This window comes from Phoenix dactylifera, chromosome 8 (assembly GCF_051530095.1).
Source record: "Phoenix dactylifera cultivar Ajwa chromosome 8, Ajwa_hap1_PhDact_Kaust_v1.1, whole genome shotgun sequence".
NCBI classification, from domain to species: domain Eukaryota; kingdom Viridiplantae; phylum Streptophyta; class Magnoliopsida; order Arecales; family Arecaceae; genus Phoenix; species Phoenix dactylifera.
Genome location: NC_143197.1, coordinates 3,520,123 through 3,541,022, shown reverse-complemented (window position 1 = coordinate 3,541,022; position 20,900 = coordinate 3,520,123). Strand labels below are relative to the sequence as shown.

The 20,900-nt window shown below is 38.8% G+C and overlaps 2 protein-coding genes and 1 pseudogene across 9 annotated transcripts; all 3 read right to left on the bottom strand.

The window, feature by feature from the left end:
• Window positions 1-582: 582 nt before the first annotated feature.
• LOC103709295 (ERBB-3 BINDING PROTEIN 1) lies at window positions 583-8,763 on the bottom strand. Of its 3 annotated transcripts, none has more exons than XM_039124311.3 (10): window positions 8,488-8,763; window positions 8,274-8,376; window positions 8,075-8,159; window positions 7,827-7,976; window positions 7,597-7,750; window positions 2,320-2,535; window positions 2,095-2,231; window positions 1,923-2,014; window positions 1,228-1,410; window positions 583-922 (listed from the first exon to the last, which is right to left on the bottom strand). In XM_039124311.3, exons 2-10 carry the CDS (start codon window positions 8,365-8,367, stop codon window positions 840-842), a joined length of 1,194 nt encoding a protein of 397 aa, XP_038980239.1. In that variant the 5' UTR covers window positions 8,368-8,376; window positions 8,488-8,763; the 3' UTR covers window positions 583-839. The 3 variants fall into 3 exon arrangements, with proteins under 3 accessions (XP_038980239.1, XP_038980240.1, XP_088558532.1); XM_039124312.3 differs by having other exon boundaries at window positions 8,501-8,729; XM_088702406.2 differs by having other exon boundaries at window positions 8,274-8,387; window positions 8,471-8,713.
• Window positions 8,764-9,217: 454 nt separating this feature from the next.
• On the bottom strand, window positions 9,218-16,850 carry LOC103709323 (clathrin heavy chain 1-like). 6 transcript variants are annotated; one of them, XR_015967780.2, is made up of 7 exons: window positions 16,693-16,850; window positions 16,165-16,432; window positions 11,967-12,055; window positions 11,774-11,852; window positions 11,549-11,675; window positions 9,567-9,737; window positions 9,218-9,474 (listed from the first exon to the last, which is right to left on the bottom strand). XR_015967780.2 is itself a non-coding variant. In XM_008794628.6 (6 exons), the coding sequence occupies exons 2-6, from the start codon at window positions 16,295-16,297 to the stop codon at window positions 9,656-9,658; spliced, it is 510 nt and encodes a 169-aa protein (XP_008792850.3). In that variant the 5' UTR covers window positions 16,298-16,432; window positions 16,693-16,850; the 3' UTR covers window positions 9,476-9,655. The 6 variants fall into 6 exon arrangements, 4 of the variants coding, with proteins under 4 accessions (XP_008792850.3, XP_026661188.3, XP_008792856.3 ...); XR_003386054.4 differs by having other exon boundaries at window positions 9,567-9,652; XM_008794628.6 differs by lacking the exon at window positions 9,218-9,474 and having other exon boundaries at window positions 9,476-9,737.
• A 1,947-nt stretch (window positions 16,851-18,797) lies between these two features.
• On the bottom strand, window positions 18,798-20,336 carry LOC103711096 (mitogen-activated protein kinase kinase kinase 18 pseudogene; annotated as a pseudogene).
• Window positions 20,337-20,900: the final 564 nt, after the last annotated feature.

The following is a 20,900-nucleotide window of genomic DNA, read 5'->3' as shown; positions in this document are numbered from 1 at the left end:
TAAAAGAACTACTTCCCTGGTCTTGCTAAAAAAATGAGCCCTCTCCACTCTCCAAGAAAGAGGCATAGGGATACCACTGGCACTGGAAACACCATCCCCACCGCAAATAGAAACGCTATGCGAATGAGAAGACCCCGGAATACTTCAGCCTTTAATTTTCAATTGGAAGCTCCAGCAGTCAAAATCAATGGTCGGGAGGCGATTAAGGCATAAATTAAAGACCGATGGGTGAAGTTTACATTAATCGAACAAAATATTAACAATACCATGCCTAAAATTGTAACATTTAATTCATTAAGACATGGCAGCAGGCTTAATGTCCAGCTTCATGTAGCACACTTGACTGCAGATAATCCACTCATTTTTCATAAAATTATGGCACAGAGCAGTGGAGGATAGAGAAGGCAGGCTTGCAGCTGCAGCACAGCACAGCCCAGCCTGGGTAAGTGGAAACACAGGATTGCATGGCGATGGAACACCAAAACAAACATCGAAATTAAATGGCTGTCTCCGTAATCTCTTTGCTGATCGAACTAAAGACACTCAGCAACAGATATCCAGCTAACATCGCACACAAAGTACTAGTCAGAATTAGCACCTTCTTTTTGTTCTTAAACTAACACATCCCAAAGTACTCAAAGCTTCTGCATCTTACAAAGATTTTATTCTGCCACCATGTCATAATCCTGCAGAAGCTTCGGTGACTTTCTCAACACAGCTATCTTTCTCATATTTAAAACATCCTAAAATTTTGTATATCCAAATACGATGAAAATCTTCAAGGCACCTAGAAAATTCTAACAGTAAATGAAGGAGGAAAACACCAAAACTGTAATTTTTCATCCTTGGGAAGGTGCACCATTTGATGCTTCATCCATGGGTTCTGCCTCTGCTGAATCATCTTTAGCTTCACCTTTCTTGCCTGCACAACATAAAGCAAACAGCTAAGGTCCAACATGTAGGCAGCATAATGGTTATCCATAGCATTTGGCTCGGTTTACTTTTATAAAAGACATTCAGATTCAACCTGATTCCACATATTCTAGGCTTTTCTCAAAACAAAAGGCAAGAAGAAAAGAAACAGTATACGTCAAACCACACATGTAGCTCCAACTCTACTTGTATACTCCAAAGAAAAGTCACTTATGCATAGAATGATAAAAGGTAATTTCAAGATGAATCTATACGACCTATTAGAAAATGAAGGTGAACCGTTCTATCACACACCTTTCTTCTTCTTTCCTCCACCTTTTTTCTTTGTTTTTGTGCCCAAAGCAAGCCACGCCTTGATCTCAGGATTGTTATCAATGGACTTGGTAGGCTTCAACTCTTGCAACGGATGGGAGGTTATCCGGTCAGACCCATTTGGCATCAACAATACCGTGAATTTGATATGAGCAACAAGATCTCCTGCAATATAGGTCAATTTAAATAACATCAACCAGCTCAAAAATATCTGTTCAATCAGAATAACAAATAATTGGTTTCCAATAACATGAAAAAGAGAAAAAAGACTCAAGAAATAGCAGCCTACAGTATTCAGTTGAAAAGTGTTCGTATTTAACCAGTTTCACAGAATAAAACTTCAAAAGGTTCCCACAACTAAAACAGGACAGGTTTCCAACTAGAAAATTCATTACTGCTTTAACAGCCCGAGGAACATCTACATTTCAGATTCAGTAGATACACAAGGTAATGATCAACTAAACATACAGATTCTGCTAGATTAAGTCCGAAAACCTTTGTAGAAATCAATTTCATCTAATGAAATTGTTCACAGTCATTATCTATATCGTCCAATATGATACGGCCTTTTGGCATCTGTTCCATACAGCAGTATCATTAATCTTAGCATAACCAAACAAAACTTCAAGTTTAACCAACTTGGGTGTTTCATTGCTTACATGAGTGTAAATCATTACCTGGCTTCTCATGCAGAACAGGGTACGGCTGCAAAAGCTCATGGTTGACACACTCTACTAGCCCCAGCCGAGCACGCTTCTCTTCCAATGCCCTATGAGGGGAAAAAGGAACGTAAAATTTATGAAGATGAAAATTTGAAGTATAAAAACCCACATGGTGAGGATAGCAAACCTTGCAGTAAATGGCATGATTGGAAACTTCTGATTTATTTCACTAAAAATAAATCTTGATGCTTTCATTTTTAAGTGATAATTTTTGTCCATAGCTCTTTTATAGATGGTAGTGTGTCTCTCATCTAAGAGCTTTGGCTGCACATAAAGATATTCTCCCATCACAATTTCAGAACCACAGGATGGCATAAACGAAGCAAATGATATTTTTTGGCATAAATATTACCTTCCCTTCACCTGTGCTAGTGACTATATCAATTGCATAGACTTCATTTTCTTCAAACTCTGCATCATCAACTCTAGTCTCAGGATTAGATACACTAAGAATGACTTTGTTTCCATCAATGACGAACTGTTTAAGCTGGTGACTAAGCACTCCTTCAATGATTTTGCAATCATAGGCAGCAACTACTTTCTGAATAGCTTCTGTAACATCTTTGTTCTGCAAAACAAGAAAGAGAAGGATAAAGAAATGACAGCTGTTAAGGGCGCCATGAGAATAGAAGCATTTACATAATTGTTTGGTTGATCACATGGCAACCATCCAATCCCCAGCCCCAAAAGAAAGGAGCACAGCTACAAGAATCTTACACAGTTTACATGTAAAATTAAATTACATAGAAATCATAATGAATCAGTAGTTAAGATAACCATGAATAATAACATTCTCAACAAGATCAGGTAGTTGAACAGAAGAAAAAAAATCATGATAAAGGGTTTGCGTTAACTTATATAACATGCTAACGTTCTGAGTTTGCTAGCAGACATCCAAAACTAATTCATCTTAGTTGAGAAGAGGACTCTCTCAGCAAAGATCCAACCCCACTTTGGCCCAAAAAATAGGCCCAACCCATTTATATACGGGTTCATGCAGGGCCACGTCAACTTCAAGACCCAATGGGAATGTTGTATCAGGGTTAACCAAAGATTTCTACACACCCCCTAACTTTTGGGTTTGGGTGGATCAAGGATGGTATTGGAAAAGTTTGTAATTATGTCACACTGATCCATTACACACATTTTTGTCATGGCAAATCACCGGAGAAAATATGCCTTATACTGAAAACATGCCTTTGACATCACCTAACTATAAATCATTTCACATGTTTAATACATACAAATCATATCTTACTATAGGCGAATGGAAGTAAAAATAACCTTGCTAGACTAAATTGTTTGGCTTCTGGTTTTTCTAAAAACCCCGAAAGCTTACAACTTAGCATGGTGTTGCTTAAAATCATGCAACACTGAATCTACTCTCAAAAGTCAAATCTAAAAAGCAATTTGCTGACTGAGTAACATATGCGTATAGACTATAGACACTATCTCTCCTTGGAAAAAAAATGGGTTAACTTGGACCCAACCCAAGCCTAGCCTTTCAACCTCAATCAGAACAACCTTATATAGTTCATCTCATAACAACTTAAGATTTTGGAAACTAAAATAACCCAAACCAATAGCCACCCTTGACCCAGCCTTTGCCTCACATAATCCACTTCCCATTTTCCAAATCTGCCAATGTCATGTCCCTTAACATACCCCAAAATCCCAAACTCAAAACTGTTCTATATGTCATCATCTTAGAGCTAGCATGACCCGCTAGCCCATTAGAAGCCCAATCACCATATAAAACAGCATGTTATGGCCTTACACCTTTACTTGCATCAACCCCTACAAACCTGCCACCATTCATACTTCCACATCCACACACGGCTTGGTGCCATCTAAACGCCATGACATCGCCCAACATCATTCTTCCTTGTATCAATTTACCCTTCAATTCTTAGCCTCTAATTATCTTTTTTATCCCAAAAGCCTCTACCCATCATCCATTTTGTCCCAACTTCCACTCCATCCTGCACATTCCTTTGTCCATCAGTAACTAAACCACTCCCATCCACACATCCTCCTCCTGCCCCCTAGGGTTTCGCCTTAGCCATTTAGAAGCCCCTTAGACTCCATCCCTTAGTTGAATTAAGCTAACCTTCCCCACTTCCATTCCAATGAATAGATCTTGGTTGTAAATCAACCTTATCCCTCCTAACTAGCAGTATGCTCTATGCCTACAACTCTTCATCCATATTCACCACTTCAATTCAAATGAATTAATATTAGTTGTAAATCAACCTTATCCCTCCTAACTAGCAACATGTTCTATGCCTACAACTCTTCATCCGTGCACCCTTTTATGTTTACCCAGCCTTTACTCTTTGTCTCTAAGCCTCTCTCGCCCTAATACCCCTCTACCTTTGGAAGATCCCATTACCCGAGGTATGCAAAAGCCACCCGAACCACACAATTCAGATCATACCATATCGAACAGGTGTCAGAACTAGGTTAGTTTGCAGGTCCTGTTCGAAACTTGTGGGAATCGATCCAAATCGAGCAGAACTAGGGCCCTCACATGAAAAGCATTATGATGCATTTCTCCTCTCTTTTTTGCCAAGAGCATGAAGGAAGGACAGGAAGGTGAGGAAAATCAAAGAAGAGGGTTTTTTTTTGTAGTTTTGAGGCCCAATCCAAGCTAAGATCATGTATAATCCCCTTCCTCCACTTGATTCTTATCTCTTTTTTGCTCTTTTTTATACCATACATCAAAAATGATAAAATAAGGAAAAAATAATACTAAAATTTGATGTTTTGACATGATCTCATGATATGTTATAGATATCAAGGTGATCTACGCATTGAAGAAGAAATCATGATTGCCATTTATCGTATATTTTTTATATTAAAAATATATTTTTAGTTTAAAAATGATATTCAAAGATTAAAAATTGATAGTATGTTTGGGAGTATGCATATTACTTGCTATCTTTTTTAGCAAAAATTTATTTAAATTTGAACATTAACTTAATCCAAAGTCTAAATAAATTTCAAAAATAAATGATTATTAAACTACAAATATATATAGTACCCCTAATAGGGTTCTATATTAATCCAAGTTAAAATTATTTTTAGCTATTTTATAATTATTTTATATAAAATAATTAAAAAATTAAATTAAAAAATTAAAAATAATATAAAATAATGTAGAAATATTTTCTAAAGTAATTCAGTAATTCAGCCATTTTTGCACTACGATGTAAATTATCAATTTTTTAGATATTTAATTATTTAAAAAATATTAATTCAACAAAAATCATGAAAAATATTGCTATGTACATTCATAAGGGACATTCTTTCTCAGATTATATGATAGTTTTTACATTACTACTTGTATTAAGTAAATTTAAATTATAAGGTCAGCAGTATTCTAGAAACATATAGTATTCTTTTAAAATACTCTTTTATTATTTTAAAAGGGTAGATTCATTTTATGTAATTTGTAGCAACAAATAAGATAGTTTATGGTATGCTGTCATCAAACTCGCAGAAATGTATTCAAGAAAGAAGGATAAGGATGCTGACATTAGTTGCAAGTATGATGCAATGATCTCAGGCCGATACCATTGGAGGTGCAAGTGATGTGCTGCAAAGTAGGAGGGCAGGTTGATCAGATTGAAGCAATTTTTGGCCGATGGTGATCCTACTACTATTGCATGCAAAAGAAAATATCCATAAGAAATTTGATAGTTGAGGAAGAAGCATTTTCATGGTTTCAGGAAAGGCAAAAAGAAAAGCCCAAAGAAAATGGCAAAAAATTATAATCAAGCCCATGAACTAGAATCCATCTGATCCAAATGACATGGAGGAGGCCTAGTTTCGAGCTACCATATGGGACAGTCGAGGTAGCGGGCTTAGTCGAGCCACCTATCAGAGCCAATCAGGTAAACAAAAAAAGAAAGCAGTTTGTTGGAGTAGCAAAAAAAGAAAAGAAAAAAAGATCTATTGAGAGGATTGATGAAGAACAGATTCCGAGACCACTAACCAGTTGCATAGATCATCTCGCAATACGAGGGATTATGTTAATGACAGTTCGAGCAATCATGCAATTGGTAACCAGGAAGGCAATTGTGCACATGATAGGAGTATGTACGCCTTGCAACCATATGGTCTGAGTCCATTCACCAACGAATAGTGCCTCACTTACGGCATGAAAGATGCGAACCATGGTGCACAATATAAAGCCATGAGGATATGATACCATAGAAGAAACGTGCCCCTCAAGGTAGTTCAGGATCCAGCAAGGCAATTGATGATTTAACATGTCGAATAGGATCCCTAGACATCTCTGGATCCTTATATACACCGAATCCTAGTCTGCACAGCATATGACCCGTATAGATATTCTTCATCTGAGATGGCATATTTGAAGAGCCACTACCCTCCACAGTCCAACCACATTATGGGTTAGATTTGATTGCCACAATCTTATCTCTAATAGGATGGTAACCTGGTATCATGATGCTATCTAGAAAGTCCAAATTATTGTATGCAAGGATGGGCACATTGTCTAGGTTGGAGTAAGTCCAAAGACCCAATTATGAATGAGACCAACATCTATGAACGACATAGACACTCCACGAGTGACTAGATATCAGTATGTATTTTGTAATTCAAATTTATTTGATTTATATAGTTTCAAGCTAAAAACTACACATTATCTATGTTTATTTATTACAATTGCATCCATCAAGCAATTACTAGTCTCCCAAGACCAATATGAAATAAAATAATATTAAAATAATCATAAAATCACACTTTCAAGACCCTAAACCTTGAAATAACTGTAGCAACTAAAAAATTGGAAAAGCAAAAAAAATGAAAGGTGAACGAATACCATACGGTAAGCTTCTGCATGCCAAGTTTGTCAGTATGATAAGGTATTGTACAATATCAACCCGATATTAAATCGACACAGTAACCAGTATCAAGAACCTTCCCTAGACATGTAACTCGAATAGTCCATAGCTGTAGGTTAAGCCTTAGAGTTCTCCACTTCTCGGTTCTCATAAATCTCTCACCTTGACCTTCCCCTTGGAAGTCTTAGAGACTTTCTCCCCTCCATCAAGAAATATAGCTCTATTCCAAGGAAGTCATGAATCTTTAAAATTAACGGTTTTGGTACTAAGAACAAGCATATTTAGAAGATGAACCTAAATGCTTATTTCTTGATTGGGCATCAGATGGAATGATCTAGAAGAGGAACCTGAACAAAAACATTTTTTACAAAAAACTCATAAAAAAAGCTTTCTTTAGAGAGAATCACATTTGCACTTAAAAAAATTGCACTCAGGCATTCATAGAAAGTTATCTAAGCTCTACATGTTGGTGGGGAAAAACCGCAAAAAGTGAATGCGGATTGCAAAAGGCCCTTACTCCCACAAAAAACTCATAAAAAAAGCTTTCTTTAGAGAGAATCACATTTGCACTTAAAAAAATTGCACTCAGGCATTCATAGAAAGTTATCTAAGCTCTACATGTTGGTGGGGAAAAACCGCAAAAAGTGAATGCGGATTGCAAAAGGCCCTTACTCCCCCCCCCCCCCCCCCCCCCCCGAAAAAAAAACAAGCAAACACAAGATACGGAAATTCTTCAAATTACGGTGCATGATAAATACCTTCTTTCCGGGCCTTACGAGCCTCAAAGCAACCTCTGCTGCAGTGTTTGCAGCTGCAATTACATCCGCTGCCCTCCCCGTGATTGGTCCCTCGTGAAGGACGTGTGTGTGGGCCACCACGGCAATAAAGCCATCTATATGACACCCCATATCTCTGCAGCACAAATATAATTATTTTAAAACTAAACCAAAAATGACAACTAACGATTAAAACAAAGCAACTATCATACATTTTCACAACATCATTTTCTTCCAAAACAGTCTCGTCACTGCTGAGTGGCGAAAAATGGCAAACAGTGTTGTTCACAGAGATGCACGTCGGAAATGCTACACCCCTCTCGATCTTTTTCTTCACGTTCTTATACACATTGCCGCTTTGCCTGACCAACCATCAAGATTCCACAATTTTTTTAAGAAATAACAAAAAAATCTAAGTTATTTGCAAATTTAACAACTACATGTGTGGAAAAAGCCTAACTCTTTAATGAAGGCGTCTCCCTTCTCACAAATGTCTGCAATTTTGGCTTTCGGCTTGCACTCTGATATTACCAGCTGGAGAGCCTCTGCTCAAAAAGCAATTCTGTTATCACTAGACCTACTAAAAATGACGAGAAATCAAAAAAAAAACATAGAATTTTTCTCAACAGGAGGAAAAAAAAACAAGAAGTAGATTTTACTGTTAACGATCTCGGCGGCACACTTGTACTTGGTGACGACATCAGGGAAAGTGAGATCCAACTCCTTCTCCTCCTTTGCCTCGTCGTCCGACATCTCTCCAGGCTAAACAAGTCCTAGCCAGCCAACAAAATGAGGAAAATTCAAAAAAAAAACTCCAAATAGAAGGAACCCTGCATACAGAGAATCACTTTCAAACCTAGATAAATCAATTACCAACAAAACCAACCCAATAGAAATCTTCAGCAAGGAAGGAGAAGACAGAAGCTACTCTCAGCGCGACAAAGAGAATGCTGATAAGTCTATCGAAGCGATCTCCGCTTGTTGAGAGAAATAAAACAGAATGGAGACAAGAGAGGGTTTTGGTTTGGAGTTTCGGCTCGGTGGAGACTGGAGAGAGAGAGAGAGGAAACAAAACGGTGCGGAGGGGGCTTGGAGGATCGCGAGCCGCTTTAGGGCATCATGCTGCTTACATAAACAACAGCCGAGGGCAGGGAATGTCACGCGTGGTGCACGTGAAAACAGTAGAGGGACGTTAGCAGGGTCTCTCCAGGCGGTGGTAGTATTAGGCTAGCCATTTTGTTTCCTTTGTCGCGCAAGGGTCTGAAAGTACGTGCCGCAGGGTCCTGGTTTGGTAACTCCGGATGCCCCAATTTTCTCTGGCTGGCTTCCATTGAAATCAAAATTTTTAGCATAATATCAATATGATATAATACACGACTATTTTAGCATACCAAATGTCAGCATGCTACCGGTACCAATACCGACTTATATAATACGGAATGTCCGGTAGCATCTAATTTGGTACGGCATATCATGAGTGAAACTGAGGTGAGTGATGCTCTTTAGAGGCAAGGGTAGCCAAATGTACTGCCTGGAATTGGAATATCTGAAACAGATATGGCTAAGTCGGAATGACGAACCCAAAACTATGGTCCACACAAACCTGAGATTGGATATCAACGGACCATAGTATCACACGCAGACCATGAGCCGAACCATTTGACCAACAGAGTGCTGACTTCGATAATACGTGTTTGAAATAGCTTTTTCATTTTCTTGGTAGAAACAGAGCTTGCTCATTGCGGTGCGTGATTTCATCTCGTGTGGGAGACATATCATCTTTCCCCTTGAGAGAATACTTTTTAAAAGGCATCTTTCCGTGGCAATGCGTCTTTACCAGTTGACTCATCAGAAGCAGATCTGAACAATGAGGATATTGCATTAACTGTTTGAGATAACAAACTTAATTTGTACAATTGCAGCCGTGTTTCTTTTCTTGAACAGTGACACACCTCATCAAAAATACAAGTTGAGTTTAACAATAAAACTATGGCTGAGAATGACTTCCGATTGCATAACATCTCCCTAGCATTCAAAGCTGTCAAGCATAGGAATGATGAATGATCAGTGACACATTCCCAATGCTTTTAGATGCTGGAATTCTTCCACCAAAGCTGCAAAATCTACAGATAGAAAAAATCCAATCCAAGGGCTTATTTTTCCTCTCTTCATAGAAAAGCAAAAAGAAAAAACAGCCTACATCAGATATGCTACGTATCCATCTGATTCTGTAAGTTAAACCAGAAAAGCCAGGCAATACCACCACTCATTTCTGATACATAGTCAAGCAAATGAAATAGAATGATGAACGCATATAACTTCAGGTGGTAATACTATCCATTGAAGCAGGAGAAATGAACTATATATATATATATATCCAGCAACTACACGTTTCATGAGGTACATACCGTAAAGTCAACTTATCTGGACTGACTGGAAAATATAGGATATGGCACCTAAAACAGAAGTAATACAGCAATTGATTGTGCTTCTGATAGCAAAATAGATAAAAAATAACCATTTGCTGAAAGTATTGACGACCTGTACACATGAAACCAGCTATTGAGCATGCTAACTCAGAACATTCGACTACATCTTCTCCCCCCATGAGATCACTCACCAGACAATCCTCAGCTCAGCCCTGAATGGCACCAAAAAAATTGCCCCAAAACAAGTGCCTACTGCATCACTAATGCCTCTACCACCACTACCATCACCATCACCATCACTACCATCACTGCCTCCACCTCAATACTGCCATAGCCATCGTCTCCACCGCATCATTGGTACCCTCACCACCACAATCGTCACCACTGCCACCACCATCACCATCGCCGCCTCTGCCACCACCACCCCTATCGGTCTATCATCTTGCCTCCATCATACTACTGTTGCCATCATCGCCACCACTATTTATCGCCGTCATATTTACCATCAGCAGCATTACCACATCCACTACCTCTGCTGCAACAACCATCATGTCATGATCATCGATATGTTTATTTTTAGAAATAATTAACTATACCAAGCATAATTATAATTTTTAAAAGTAAAAAAAATATTTTTAATTTTTTTATAATAAAAATAGAGAAAAAAAAAAACAAAAGTGATGCCAAATGACACCTAAATTATGAGGTGGAATTTCTTTTGGTTGAGATTGTCAAATTAACAAAAGCACCATCAAAGACAATTGGATTGTTCAAACACCAAGGCCAACGAATGAAAAGTCAAAAACTAAGTAGATCTGTGGACAAGCCAATGTTGTATTCGAGTGTTGAGCAAGCCACATGACTTGTACTCTAACTTTGAAAATTTGATCCCAATGACACTGGGTTCTATGTTCAATACAAAATGCAGTAGCCAGGTAAGATTCTCCTAGTTTTTCACCAATGAAGCACCACAAATTCTACCCCACGCTTGCAACCATAATCAATCTTGGTGAATTTCATTTTTAACATGTGGTACTTACGAACTATTCCATAAATTTTTTTGGAGGCCCCAAAAGATTCATCAGATAATTCACTTATACGCAAAAATGACTCGAAATTACAGATATTCATGCAACTACCTCTGCCCAAAAATAAAATTAGAAAAATTGAAAAAAGAATATAATTTGTGCACAATTGTCTAGATCTAGATATGGTAGAAAGTAAATATTCGCTTCTATCCATGCTACCGAACCAGCAGGCTTGAGTAAATGTCCCTGTAATTATCACTTGGTACTTCCAATTTATTTTATCAATGATATGCAACCCAAACAGTGATAGATTTTGATACATGCAGATAGGGACAATAAAATGAAGCTGCACAGATCAATCAGAACTCCTTACTGTTAGCATATCAAAAAGAAAAAAAAATATCTATCATACCACCATAAAAACCTACACTATTCTGAAATACTGAAACACAAGCCAACAACCATAAAATCAGCTACCTCAGGAGAACCAGGTGCAATTCCAATAAGAACCAGCCACTTTTCAGTTGGGTCACACCGTAGTTGAAAATCTGATTATTTGTCAAATTGGCTGTTCCATCGAACATTTTCACAGGTTCCGAGTCACCTGCATATTAGAAATCAAAGCATGCTACATAATGGAAGCTTATTAAATATGTAGAGCTTATACCGTCAATAAAGTAACATCAAACAAACATCTATTACCTTCTATTGACCAATGATGCACTGAGGTTTGTGTTACCAGCCCCAACATCTTTGGGGTGATCCACTTCCAAAAGACAACCTGCACATCCAGATCAATAAAGAAGTAATGAATCTGGAATTTGGGATAAATCACAAAAAGAAGGAAAATAGGCAGAAAAATAGTCATCAAAAATTTCTAACAAAGCAATTTTACCTGTTCAGGCATTTGGTGTGATTTTATTTTTGCTTTTGCCTCAATATTGAATATTTGTAGGTGGTCCTGAGTAGTTCCTGGTAGTTGGGCTGCATATTCACATAGGATATCAATAACCAACAAAATTGCATGCACATGCCAGCAAAAAAAATGTAATAGCCTAATAAATAAGCATTTGAAGGTATCAACTAATAGAATCAAGCATCATTGGCAATAAACAAAAACATCACAACCAAAAAACCCATAACAGTCAAGACTTGCCCTAACTATATGCGTCATCGTAAGGAATTCTCATTCACGGAATTTACTAGAATGGGTTTTATTTGTATCCTTGCAAGCTTGCTACACTAGTGTAGCTGCAAGCTTCTCATGTCCTGTATCACAATTTACATCCATATTACCTTAGATCCCGCTCTTCCTTTGTTAAACCTTCTAATAAATTTTGACCACTTTTCCATTAAAAGCAACCTCAAAATCTTTGTTCCACATATCTATACCGTCTCAACTAATTCTCCATCACCTTCTTGTCAAATCATGCAACTCCCACCTCTCCCCTATCCCACATGTTCCTCTCTCATCTTTCACACCCTTACGCCACATCCATCCCAGAATTCTCACCTCTACCACTTCATTTTGTTTCTTTGGACAGTTTTACATCCCAATCACAAAGCATTATGAACGATAATATTTGAGCCTTATTGCTATTGTATAGATTTTTCTTAAATTGTATAGATTTGCACTGTCACATGACATCCGAAAAACATCTCTCCAGTCCATTAACCGAGCTCTAATTCTAATAGATATGTCTTCATCTATCTTTCCATTCTCTAGTAAAAAGAATACTACATAGGGAAATCAGTTATATTGCAGTATCTCTTGTTGATCATTTTTGACCAAAGCCTTGATTTTGTTTTTATTTGCATTGAAATTTTATTCCATATACTCTGCTTTTCTACCAATATTCTAGTCCCTTAATTTCTAAGCAATTCTTCCATAGGAAAAAGGAAGAAGAATGATCTTAAAAAAGAGTTGCCTACATAGTCGTATTATAAGGGATAGTTCATTAAAAAAATTCTTAGTTATATGGCTTAATGAAGAGAATACAAGCTTTCCTGAAATAAACATCAAACAGGATAGAACTAACATCTCAAAAGCTACCAAAGTGAGTGTGGAATTAGCAGATGCAATAGAGAGGTGAAACCCGGTGCTACAACATACTGGGTGTCAAGTTGGTATTAACTCGAGATAAGAAGTAAAAGTAATAGAAGCCACAAATGCTAACAACATTTATAATTGAAAATAGACAAGCATTCATTCAAGGTAATGTAGCAGGAAGTTTAAGAAATAAATCAACATAGCATACAAATGGAGTCTAGTAATGAGTAAATTGGCACCTCCAAAATTTTCAAATTATACAAGTTATGAACAAAGTAAATGTACTAACTCAAGATTTATCCAGCCAAATCACAATAATATGGCATACAAGGTGTACTTGCTGTAGGATTCTTCTCTTTAATAAAAAAAGGGACTGAATATATAAAAGCATCTTGACAACTTGATTTGGCAAACAGTGTCTAACGAAGTCAAGAGAAGATAACAACAAAAAGCTAAGGATGGAGACATCATTTTAAATTTAGAAAGATGTTAGTGTCACATTGAACAACTCTAGATGCATCTCTCGACTGCCTCATGTAAGTAATAAAGCTATGAAATATGAATAGTTACTAATCATCTTGCATCATTTTTAAGGCTTTACTTAAGGGGTAAACGAAACTCTTGAGCATAGAGGTTGAGTCCTGTTTTCTTAATCAAACAATAATAAAAATAAATTTTGTATAATGATGGCATTAGAGCACTGCAAGTTGTGTTGTATCAGTTATATGATGATCTATGCAAATACTAAGTTTTCTTTAAATTGCTTAGTTTGACTTTTAAAAAGGTACCACTTAAGCGGTTAGGCACTGTACGGCATTTTAAGCACCTACTTAAGGGCTTGGTCAACTGCTCTTTATAACATTTATAGGATATATTTTGTACTTTTGTTTTATGAGAAAGTCTAGGCATACCCCTGTGAGACGATAGAATCTTTTCTTCATTTTTTCAAAAATGTGAAACATGACTTGTATTTGAATATATTTGGGCGATCATTTCTTCCCTGCTTTAATTTCTTTTATGTAAAAGTTCCAAAGTGCTCAACTTGGTATATATAGTTCTCCATCTACTACTACAGTCTCAAGAAACTCTTGACAAGAAGAGGGCAAGAAGGGATTCACATGTTTATGTTTCCCTCCTTTGAGAAAAAGAAAACAAGATACCGTACGCTTTCCCTTAATTCCTCTAATTTTTGGTTCTCCACATGTTTTCCTTCTTCTTTCCTCCTTTTACTTCTCGTTCTACTTTTCGTCTCCAAAATTAAACTGACTCCCTACTATCATTCCAGATCTGCACCCTTCCTACTTATTCTCAGAATATTCCAAGAAACCAGTAATTACTTGTTTACAATTCTGTTTTTTTTAAAAATCCTCATCTCAGGTTCAAAAATTCCAATAGAACGCCCTTCTCATACGTCCAAGGTCAAATGAGACACAAGAATGCATCCAGTCCAATTCTTATTATTGACATCCCACTAATATCCCTTTTCTAGACAGCAAGATATTAAAGCTCCAAAACATATACCCATCTAACGATACACCACACTATATGTGAACCCTAATCCCTAAGGATCACAACAGGTTGGATTAAAATATATCTGAAGGATTACATGACAAACTCTAGAAACATGATTTATATACTATTTTAAGTTAAGGGAAAAAATTGAAAACTTATGAGTTATATTTTAAAAAAAAGATTTAGGTCTCGTTTGGGAGAGTTGTTGGCAGTAAAGCTTTTGGAAATAGAATTTTAGAAGTAGAGATTTCTAAAGTGGAGCTTTTATAAAAAGCTATTTGCTGTTTGGTAACTACATTTTTAAAATGCTGTGCCACTTTAGCATGTGTTTGATAAACAAACTGAGAAAGTACTTTTAGGATGACAAAATAACTATAAAGAACATTACATAATATTATACAATAGAGCATCATAGAACATAATATGTATTAATACATAAATATATGATATAGTATAATATTATTGTAATGTAATATAATATTATTATAATATAGTAATATATTATTGTATACTATAGCATAATAATTTAATATAATATTAAATTATATAACATAACATATCAATGTATTATGATATAATGTAATATAATATTATATTTGTAGTATAATACAATAATAAAAGTATAAAATATTATAATTATTAGCATAAATTAAATTCTCACAATATAACAAATTTTCTAGCTAGATGATAAAATTGGTTAAACAATTATTAAAAGGACATTATGTGTAATTGTTATATTTTATTATGGATATTTTAGTAAAAAAATAGCTTTCCGATCGAGTCTAAAAGTGCTTTTTTAGAAAACTCCAAAATGAAGCTTCTCCCAAAAAGCTATTTTTATCTTTCTGAACAAGCTAAAATAGCTTTCCGAAATTTTTACCAAACACCCCTATTTCATCTAAAAATACTTTTGAAGTGCCAGAAAGTACTTTTTAGCCCTCCAAAAGCTCTCCCAAGTAAGGCCTTAGTGATTGAAATTATCAATAGCAGCAGCAAGCAGTCAGCAGCAGGGAAGAATTGGGGGTTCATAGTTCAATATTTGTTTATCTTGTTTTGTTTCTGACAAACAATACAATTCCAAATATTAGTGATTGTTTAGCATTCAAAAAATAAAATATATACTCATAGTAAAAGTCAAAGACGTGATCTCCAGAATGTATCATATGATAATGGAAGCCCGTTGATATGGGTATATCAATCTTATGATCTTACGATGGCACAGATGATACCTACTGAACCTATATTGAAATTAAGAGATCGAGTACAATTAAGCTTATTCAGGATCAAAGATCAGTATAGAAATCAGGTGAAAAAGGAAAAACAACACATTAGATGAACTCTTACAGATGCATCCCATGTAAGCAATACCAAATCAATCGGTATGAATATTTATATTAAAGAATCATGCAAAAAGATAATACTAAAACATAAATATTACGGAGTACTAGTCCAACAATGTTAAGTAGCAAAACAGGAAGCAATTTCACTCCCAAGACCAACAAATTTAGAATTCAAAGAGAACAGGTAGAACCTTTGAGAGCAAGAATCCTGCTGTTGGGATTCATCAATGCCGAGTCCGCAGTGATAGGCCTCCTCAATGGCTGCATTGGCATGTTCGTGTCGATTATAACAACATTGTCCCGCGGAACGTCTCCCTCACACATATATATTTCCTACTGGGTCATTTCCCGTCTGACGCGTAGGGCATCGCGTACCGAATTTAAGGCAACTGTAAGCTCCGACTCCGTCGTTACATGCGTGAAGGTGATGAATTGTGGATTTATACCCAGACTCGGAAGCTGGCAACGATGGAAATCCAAACAAACATCAGATTGCAAAACAGGGTTTAGTTCGTTCAACGGATCCGACCAGATCCGCGATTCTCCAACGAATTCACGGCAAAACACAGAGGCGTATTCAAGAATCAAGATTCGTGCTTCTTCGGCGTTGACTCGAATTCTCAGTCGGGATAGAAATCAATGAAACAAAACCAAAGCTCAAAAAAAGGGCGCAAAAATCCGCTGCGAGAGAAAGGAAGTCAAGAGACGGCGGTACTCACAGTCAGTATCTCCCGCATGGTGATCTGATCGTTGGCCGCGGCCATGGCGACAGGATCAGCGTCCCGCTCTAGGGTTTTGCACGGGGCTAGTGTTCCGGCCGCGCGAGAGCTTCCGACGCTCCCGTGGATCCGGAGCAGCGAAACCCCTCGACGAGTTTATTATTCTTATACGCCAGTACTTTATATTTAGAATTTTAGGCGAGCTTGAAATGGAGATTATTTTATTAGCTTGAAAAAAAAGCATGTGAGTCGGCGGTAAATATGAACACTGTAGCCGTCGAGGCCGTCTGTGCAGTGGCAGCTCATATGTTACAATACAGACAATTGAGTCAAAAAAAAAAATAATAATAATTATAATGTAAACAAGAAAGAGCCACTATATCACACGCCCATAGAGTTGCTTCGAAGTGTCCAGTAACAAACGAAGCGACCCAATCAGCAGCCTGATTTGCCTCCTAAAATACATGAACAGTCTTAAAGAAGTCCAAATCACTTGCCAATCTGACGGATGTCACACAACAACGGGTATCCCCATCCTTGTCGATTATCTTCCATATCCAATCAATCAGCATGGGCAGACTTTACTGGTACTGAATACATACATGGCGAAGATATTGCCCTCCCAAGTTGCATCAAGATTCTTTGGATTTGGGTTTGGAAGGCGCTGCGGTGACCCTGGTGCGAGAATAGTTTGATGGACGAGCCACCCCTTTCCTGCACCACGTTTGCTCCCTAGAGGGTGGTGATATCGTGGGTGAATAGGAGGGGAGACGAATGACCTATAGACTATAAAGCCCGCTGGTCTTTGGAGATAAAATATTCATTGAGATTTACACGGGCAATTTCGAGCGAGAAAAATTAAACAGTGATGGCCTGGGTGTCATATTTAACAAACCTAATCACGAGAGTTATCGTCAATGCAATTTTACAAATACAGCAAACAAAATCAGGGTCATGGATAGCTATATATTATGATACTATTATTAAACTTGCATATGAATTATAATCATTCTGAAAATAATTTGGTTTTTGCTATAAACAATTCTCAACAATTGAGGACATAACATGCTCTTCATAAAACTCCAAACTATTTCAATATTACTAATTTGAAATTTCTACACTTTGTCTATAAACAAGGTACAAATTGCTAATGCAAGACTCCACGTTTGATTTCATTTTAGCAATGACCTACGCCGAAGGAGTATTATTGCCAAGTACAACAAGGGCACGTAGTCTTAAGCTCATTCGTCTAACATGAGTATTATAGGAATTTCGGAAGAGGTCATTGAAGTTATGTCATCTTCGAAGGAAATAAAATTGTTCTAACATGCAGTACTTCAACAGATCAGATACATGATGCATCCAAGTTCTCATTATCATCGTTACGATGCGAAAGAGTGTCAAATGCCTTCGCATGTATGGGGAGGCACCCGGCGGTTACAGCTGCACCTGTTTATACATAATCCATGCATGAATTAGGATCAGATGACCAGAAGACCAGATACCAATCCAACCTTCGGTTATGTACTTATGTACTACGACTCCAGCTTCTAGCCCAGTTTTAATTGGGCTGGACCAAGCCAATTGGTTAAATTAAATCATTCCCGGATGGTTTTTTTCTTTTATTATTATTTTTTTAAATAATAATCCATGCCAGTAGTTTTCACTGTGCCTAGTCTGGTCTGAGTCCTGGACCTGATTACTTACTGGTCTAAATACAAGACTTCACAAAAAATATAATGGAACCAGTCTCAGGCTCTCAGCACAAGATCAAAACACAAGATTTCACAAAAAAAATATAATGGAACCATCACGGGCTAAATCTAAACTTCGGGCTCTTGCAGAGGAACATCTCATGATGACGAGAAGTGGCTAACGTGGTGCATGAGATTTTTCCTCGTCTGAAGCGCGACAGCTTTTTAATGAAGTCCGTCTTCCAATGAGAGAATAAGAGCGACTATCCACTAAAATGTTCGACCAGATGAATGAAAACTAGCTCAAATTATAATGAAGCTTTTCAATTATTATCAGTTGGGTTAATTTAAACTGAATTGTTTGCTGCTGTAATATAAATTGGGAAGCTGTGAGTTTTTCATGTACTGTTATTAAGGACTTTTTAAGTATAAGTTGATTACTATAGAATCCAAGTTGTCTGCTAAAGAATGCGCTAAATATGCAACCGATGTGCGCATAAAACCAGGTGAAAACAGAGGAAAGAAAGATGGCATTGACTTAACTTCCATCATGAGATGTAACAACAAATCACACCAACCAAAACCAAAGACAAACTCCCAACGTACTGCACTCCCAATACGCTGACAGTCCATACCGACGCTGCAGCAGCCATAACAATAAAAACACCAGGAATAATGACAACAAGAGCAGCTGCAAGCAGCAGAGCATCTCATTCCATTGGACAGCCAACTCCCACTTGCCTCGCCGCCGCTCCCACCCCATTCCCCCGGTTCCTCGCCGAAACAATCCAAATATTCCCGGTATATCCCTTCCCCTCCCCCCACCGGACCGGGCTCGCCCGCCGATCTAACCGCCTCCCACCCGTCACTCTCCCAGCTCACCACTGTTCCATCCAAAGCCAATTCCCTCACCCTCTCCCTCGCACGGTTCATGACCTCATCAGAATCCATACCATGAATATAATTGGCTGAAGAATTTCCCTCGTCGTCACAGGATTCCAACTTAACCCGGTCGAGCACACTCCTCGGCGACGGCCCGGTGGCGTTCATGTCATCGTCGGCCAAGAAAGGATGCTGCAGCAATTGCTCGCCGGTCCATCTCTCGGTCGAATCCCTTCTCAAACACTTGTCGAGGAAATCCCGACCTGTCTTGGATAACCTGACCGGGAATTCAGGCACCTCGTCGCCGAAACCAACCCGGAACAGAGCGTCGGGGCCGGAACTTCGCCATGGTTGCGCTCCGGTGAGCATTTCGATGACGGTGCACCCGAGGGACCAGATGTCGGATGCCGTCGTCGGCCGCTCGCCTCTGACAACCTCGGGCGCCATCCATAGCGGCGTTCCCCGCGTGTATTGCTTATCGCCATCCATGCTGGAAATCCTCGTAGCTGATCCGAAATCGGCGAGCTTGGCGACGCCGGGGCTTAGGCCTACGAGCACATTACGGCCCTTGACGTCGCAGTGCACGACACCGGCGACGGAGTGGAGGTAGTGCAGCGCATGGGCTATGCATCTGGTGTAGCTCCGCACTTCCAGCTCGGCGATGGCTCCATTCCTGGCTGCTAAGTCTGCGACGGTCCCGCCGGGCATGTACTCCAGGTGCAGGTTCCGCCACAAGTTAGTAGGAGATTCTTGGGTGGTGTCATCGCCGAGGTAGGAGACGATGTAAGGCGAGCTGACGGACCGGAGGATTTGGATCTCATTTTCCAAAGCCTCGGTGGAAGAAAGAGGGGAGGAATTCAAATTAACAGACTTTACCGCGAAAACTTGAGCACTGGACCTGTCCACGGCCAGGCACACAGCCCCAAAGGAGCCCTCTCCGATTCTGCGACCCCTGACCCAACTCCTCCATGGGAGACCGACTCCTCCTTCCATTTGAGAGAGCTAGTCTCTTAGCTCTGGAATGGAGAGAAAAAGAGAGACAAGGGAGGAGGATGGGGAGCACTTGTGAAGGACACCGGATGAGTCTCTGTCTTTCACTACTTAGGCTTTCTAAGTTTGCACAAATCCACTTCTGACCGTTTATTGACGAAACAGGGTTGGGGGCGGGAACGGAAACATGGACAAAGAGGAGACGTGAAGTGGTGCAGTCCTGTGGGAGGGATCAATGGATCATCCCTATCCGAGGTGGGGCCGTATCTCATCCGTCCACGTGGCTGGGTAGATGGGAGTCAGGCCTTGGGTTGACTCGCGAGTCTCGACTTCGATGGCTCTCAGCGGTCAAACATCCGGGTCGAGTCGAGAACAAAAAGATGACGCCGACTCAAGACTCCCAGGTTGTAGAGGAGCTGGGAGTGGGACCCACGAGGTGTTGAGACGTGGCGAGATGTTGTTGGTCGAGAGGAGGGAACATGTTAAGGGTAGCTGGTTAGGCGGAGGCGGGCGGTTCCCTGGTGGTGGAGTGGTGGGGCATTCGTCGCTTGTGGTGGTGATCGCGGAGCGCACGATACTTGTGCTCTCAGACTTGGCTGGTGGAGACGTGCACGAGCTCTGGCCAAGACAATTTGGCTAGTG

Excerpts from the sequence above, each read along its gene's own strand:
- LOC103709295 (XM_039124311.3), bottom strand. The coding sequence starts at position 8,367 with ATGTCGGACGACGAGGCAAAGGAGGAGAAGGAGTTGGATCTCACTTTC. Across the intron at positions 7,751-7,826 it reads GAAAATGATGTTGTGAAAAT|AGATATGGGGTGTCATATAG; the intron begins GTATGATAGTTG and ends TTTGTGCTGCAG. Across the intron at positions 923-1,227 it reads TGGAGGAAAGAAGAAGAAAG|GCAAGAAAGGTGAAGCTAAA; the intron begins GTGTGTGATAGA and ends TATGTTGTGCAG.
- LOC103709323 (XM_008794628.6), bottom strand. The coding sequence starts at position 16,297 with ATGTGTGAGGGAGACGTTCCGCGGGACAATGTTGTTATAATCGACACG. Across the intron at positions 11,676-11,773 it reads GCATCATTGGTCAATAGAAG|GTGACTCGGAACCTGTGAAA; the intron begins GTAATAGATGTT and ends TCTAATATGCAG. Across the intron at positions 9,738-11,548 it reads TTGCACCTGGTTCTCCTGAG|ATTTTGCAGCTTTGGTGGAA; the intron begins GTAGCTGATTTT and ends TTCTATCTGTAG.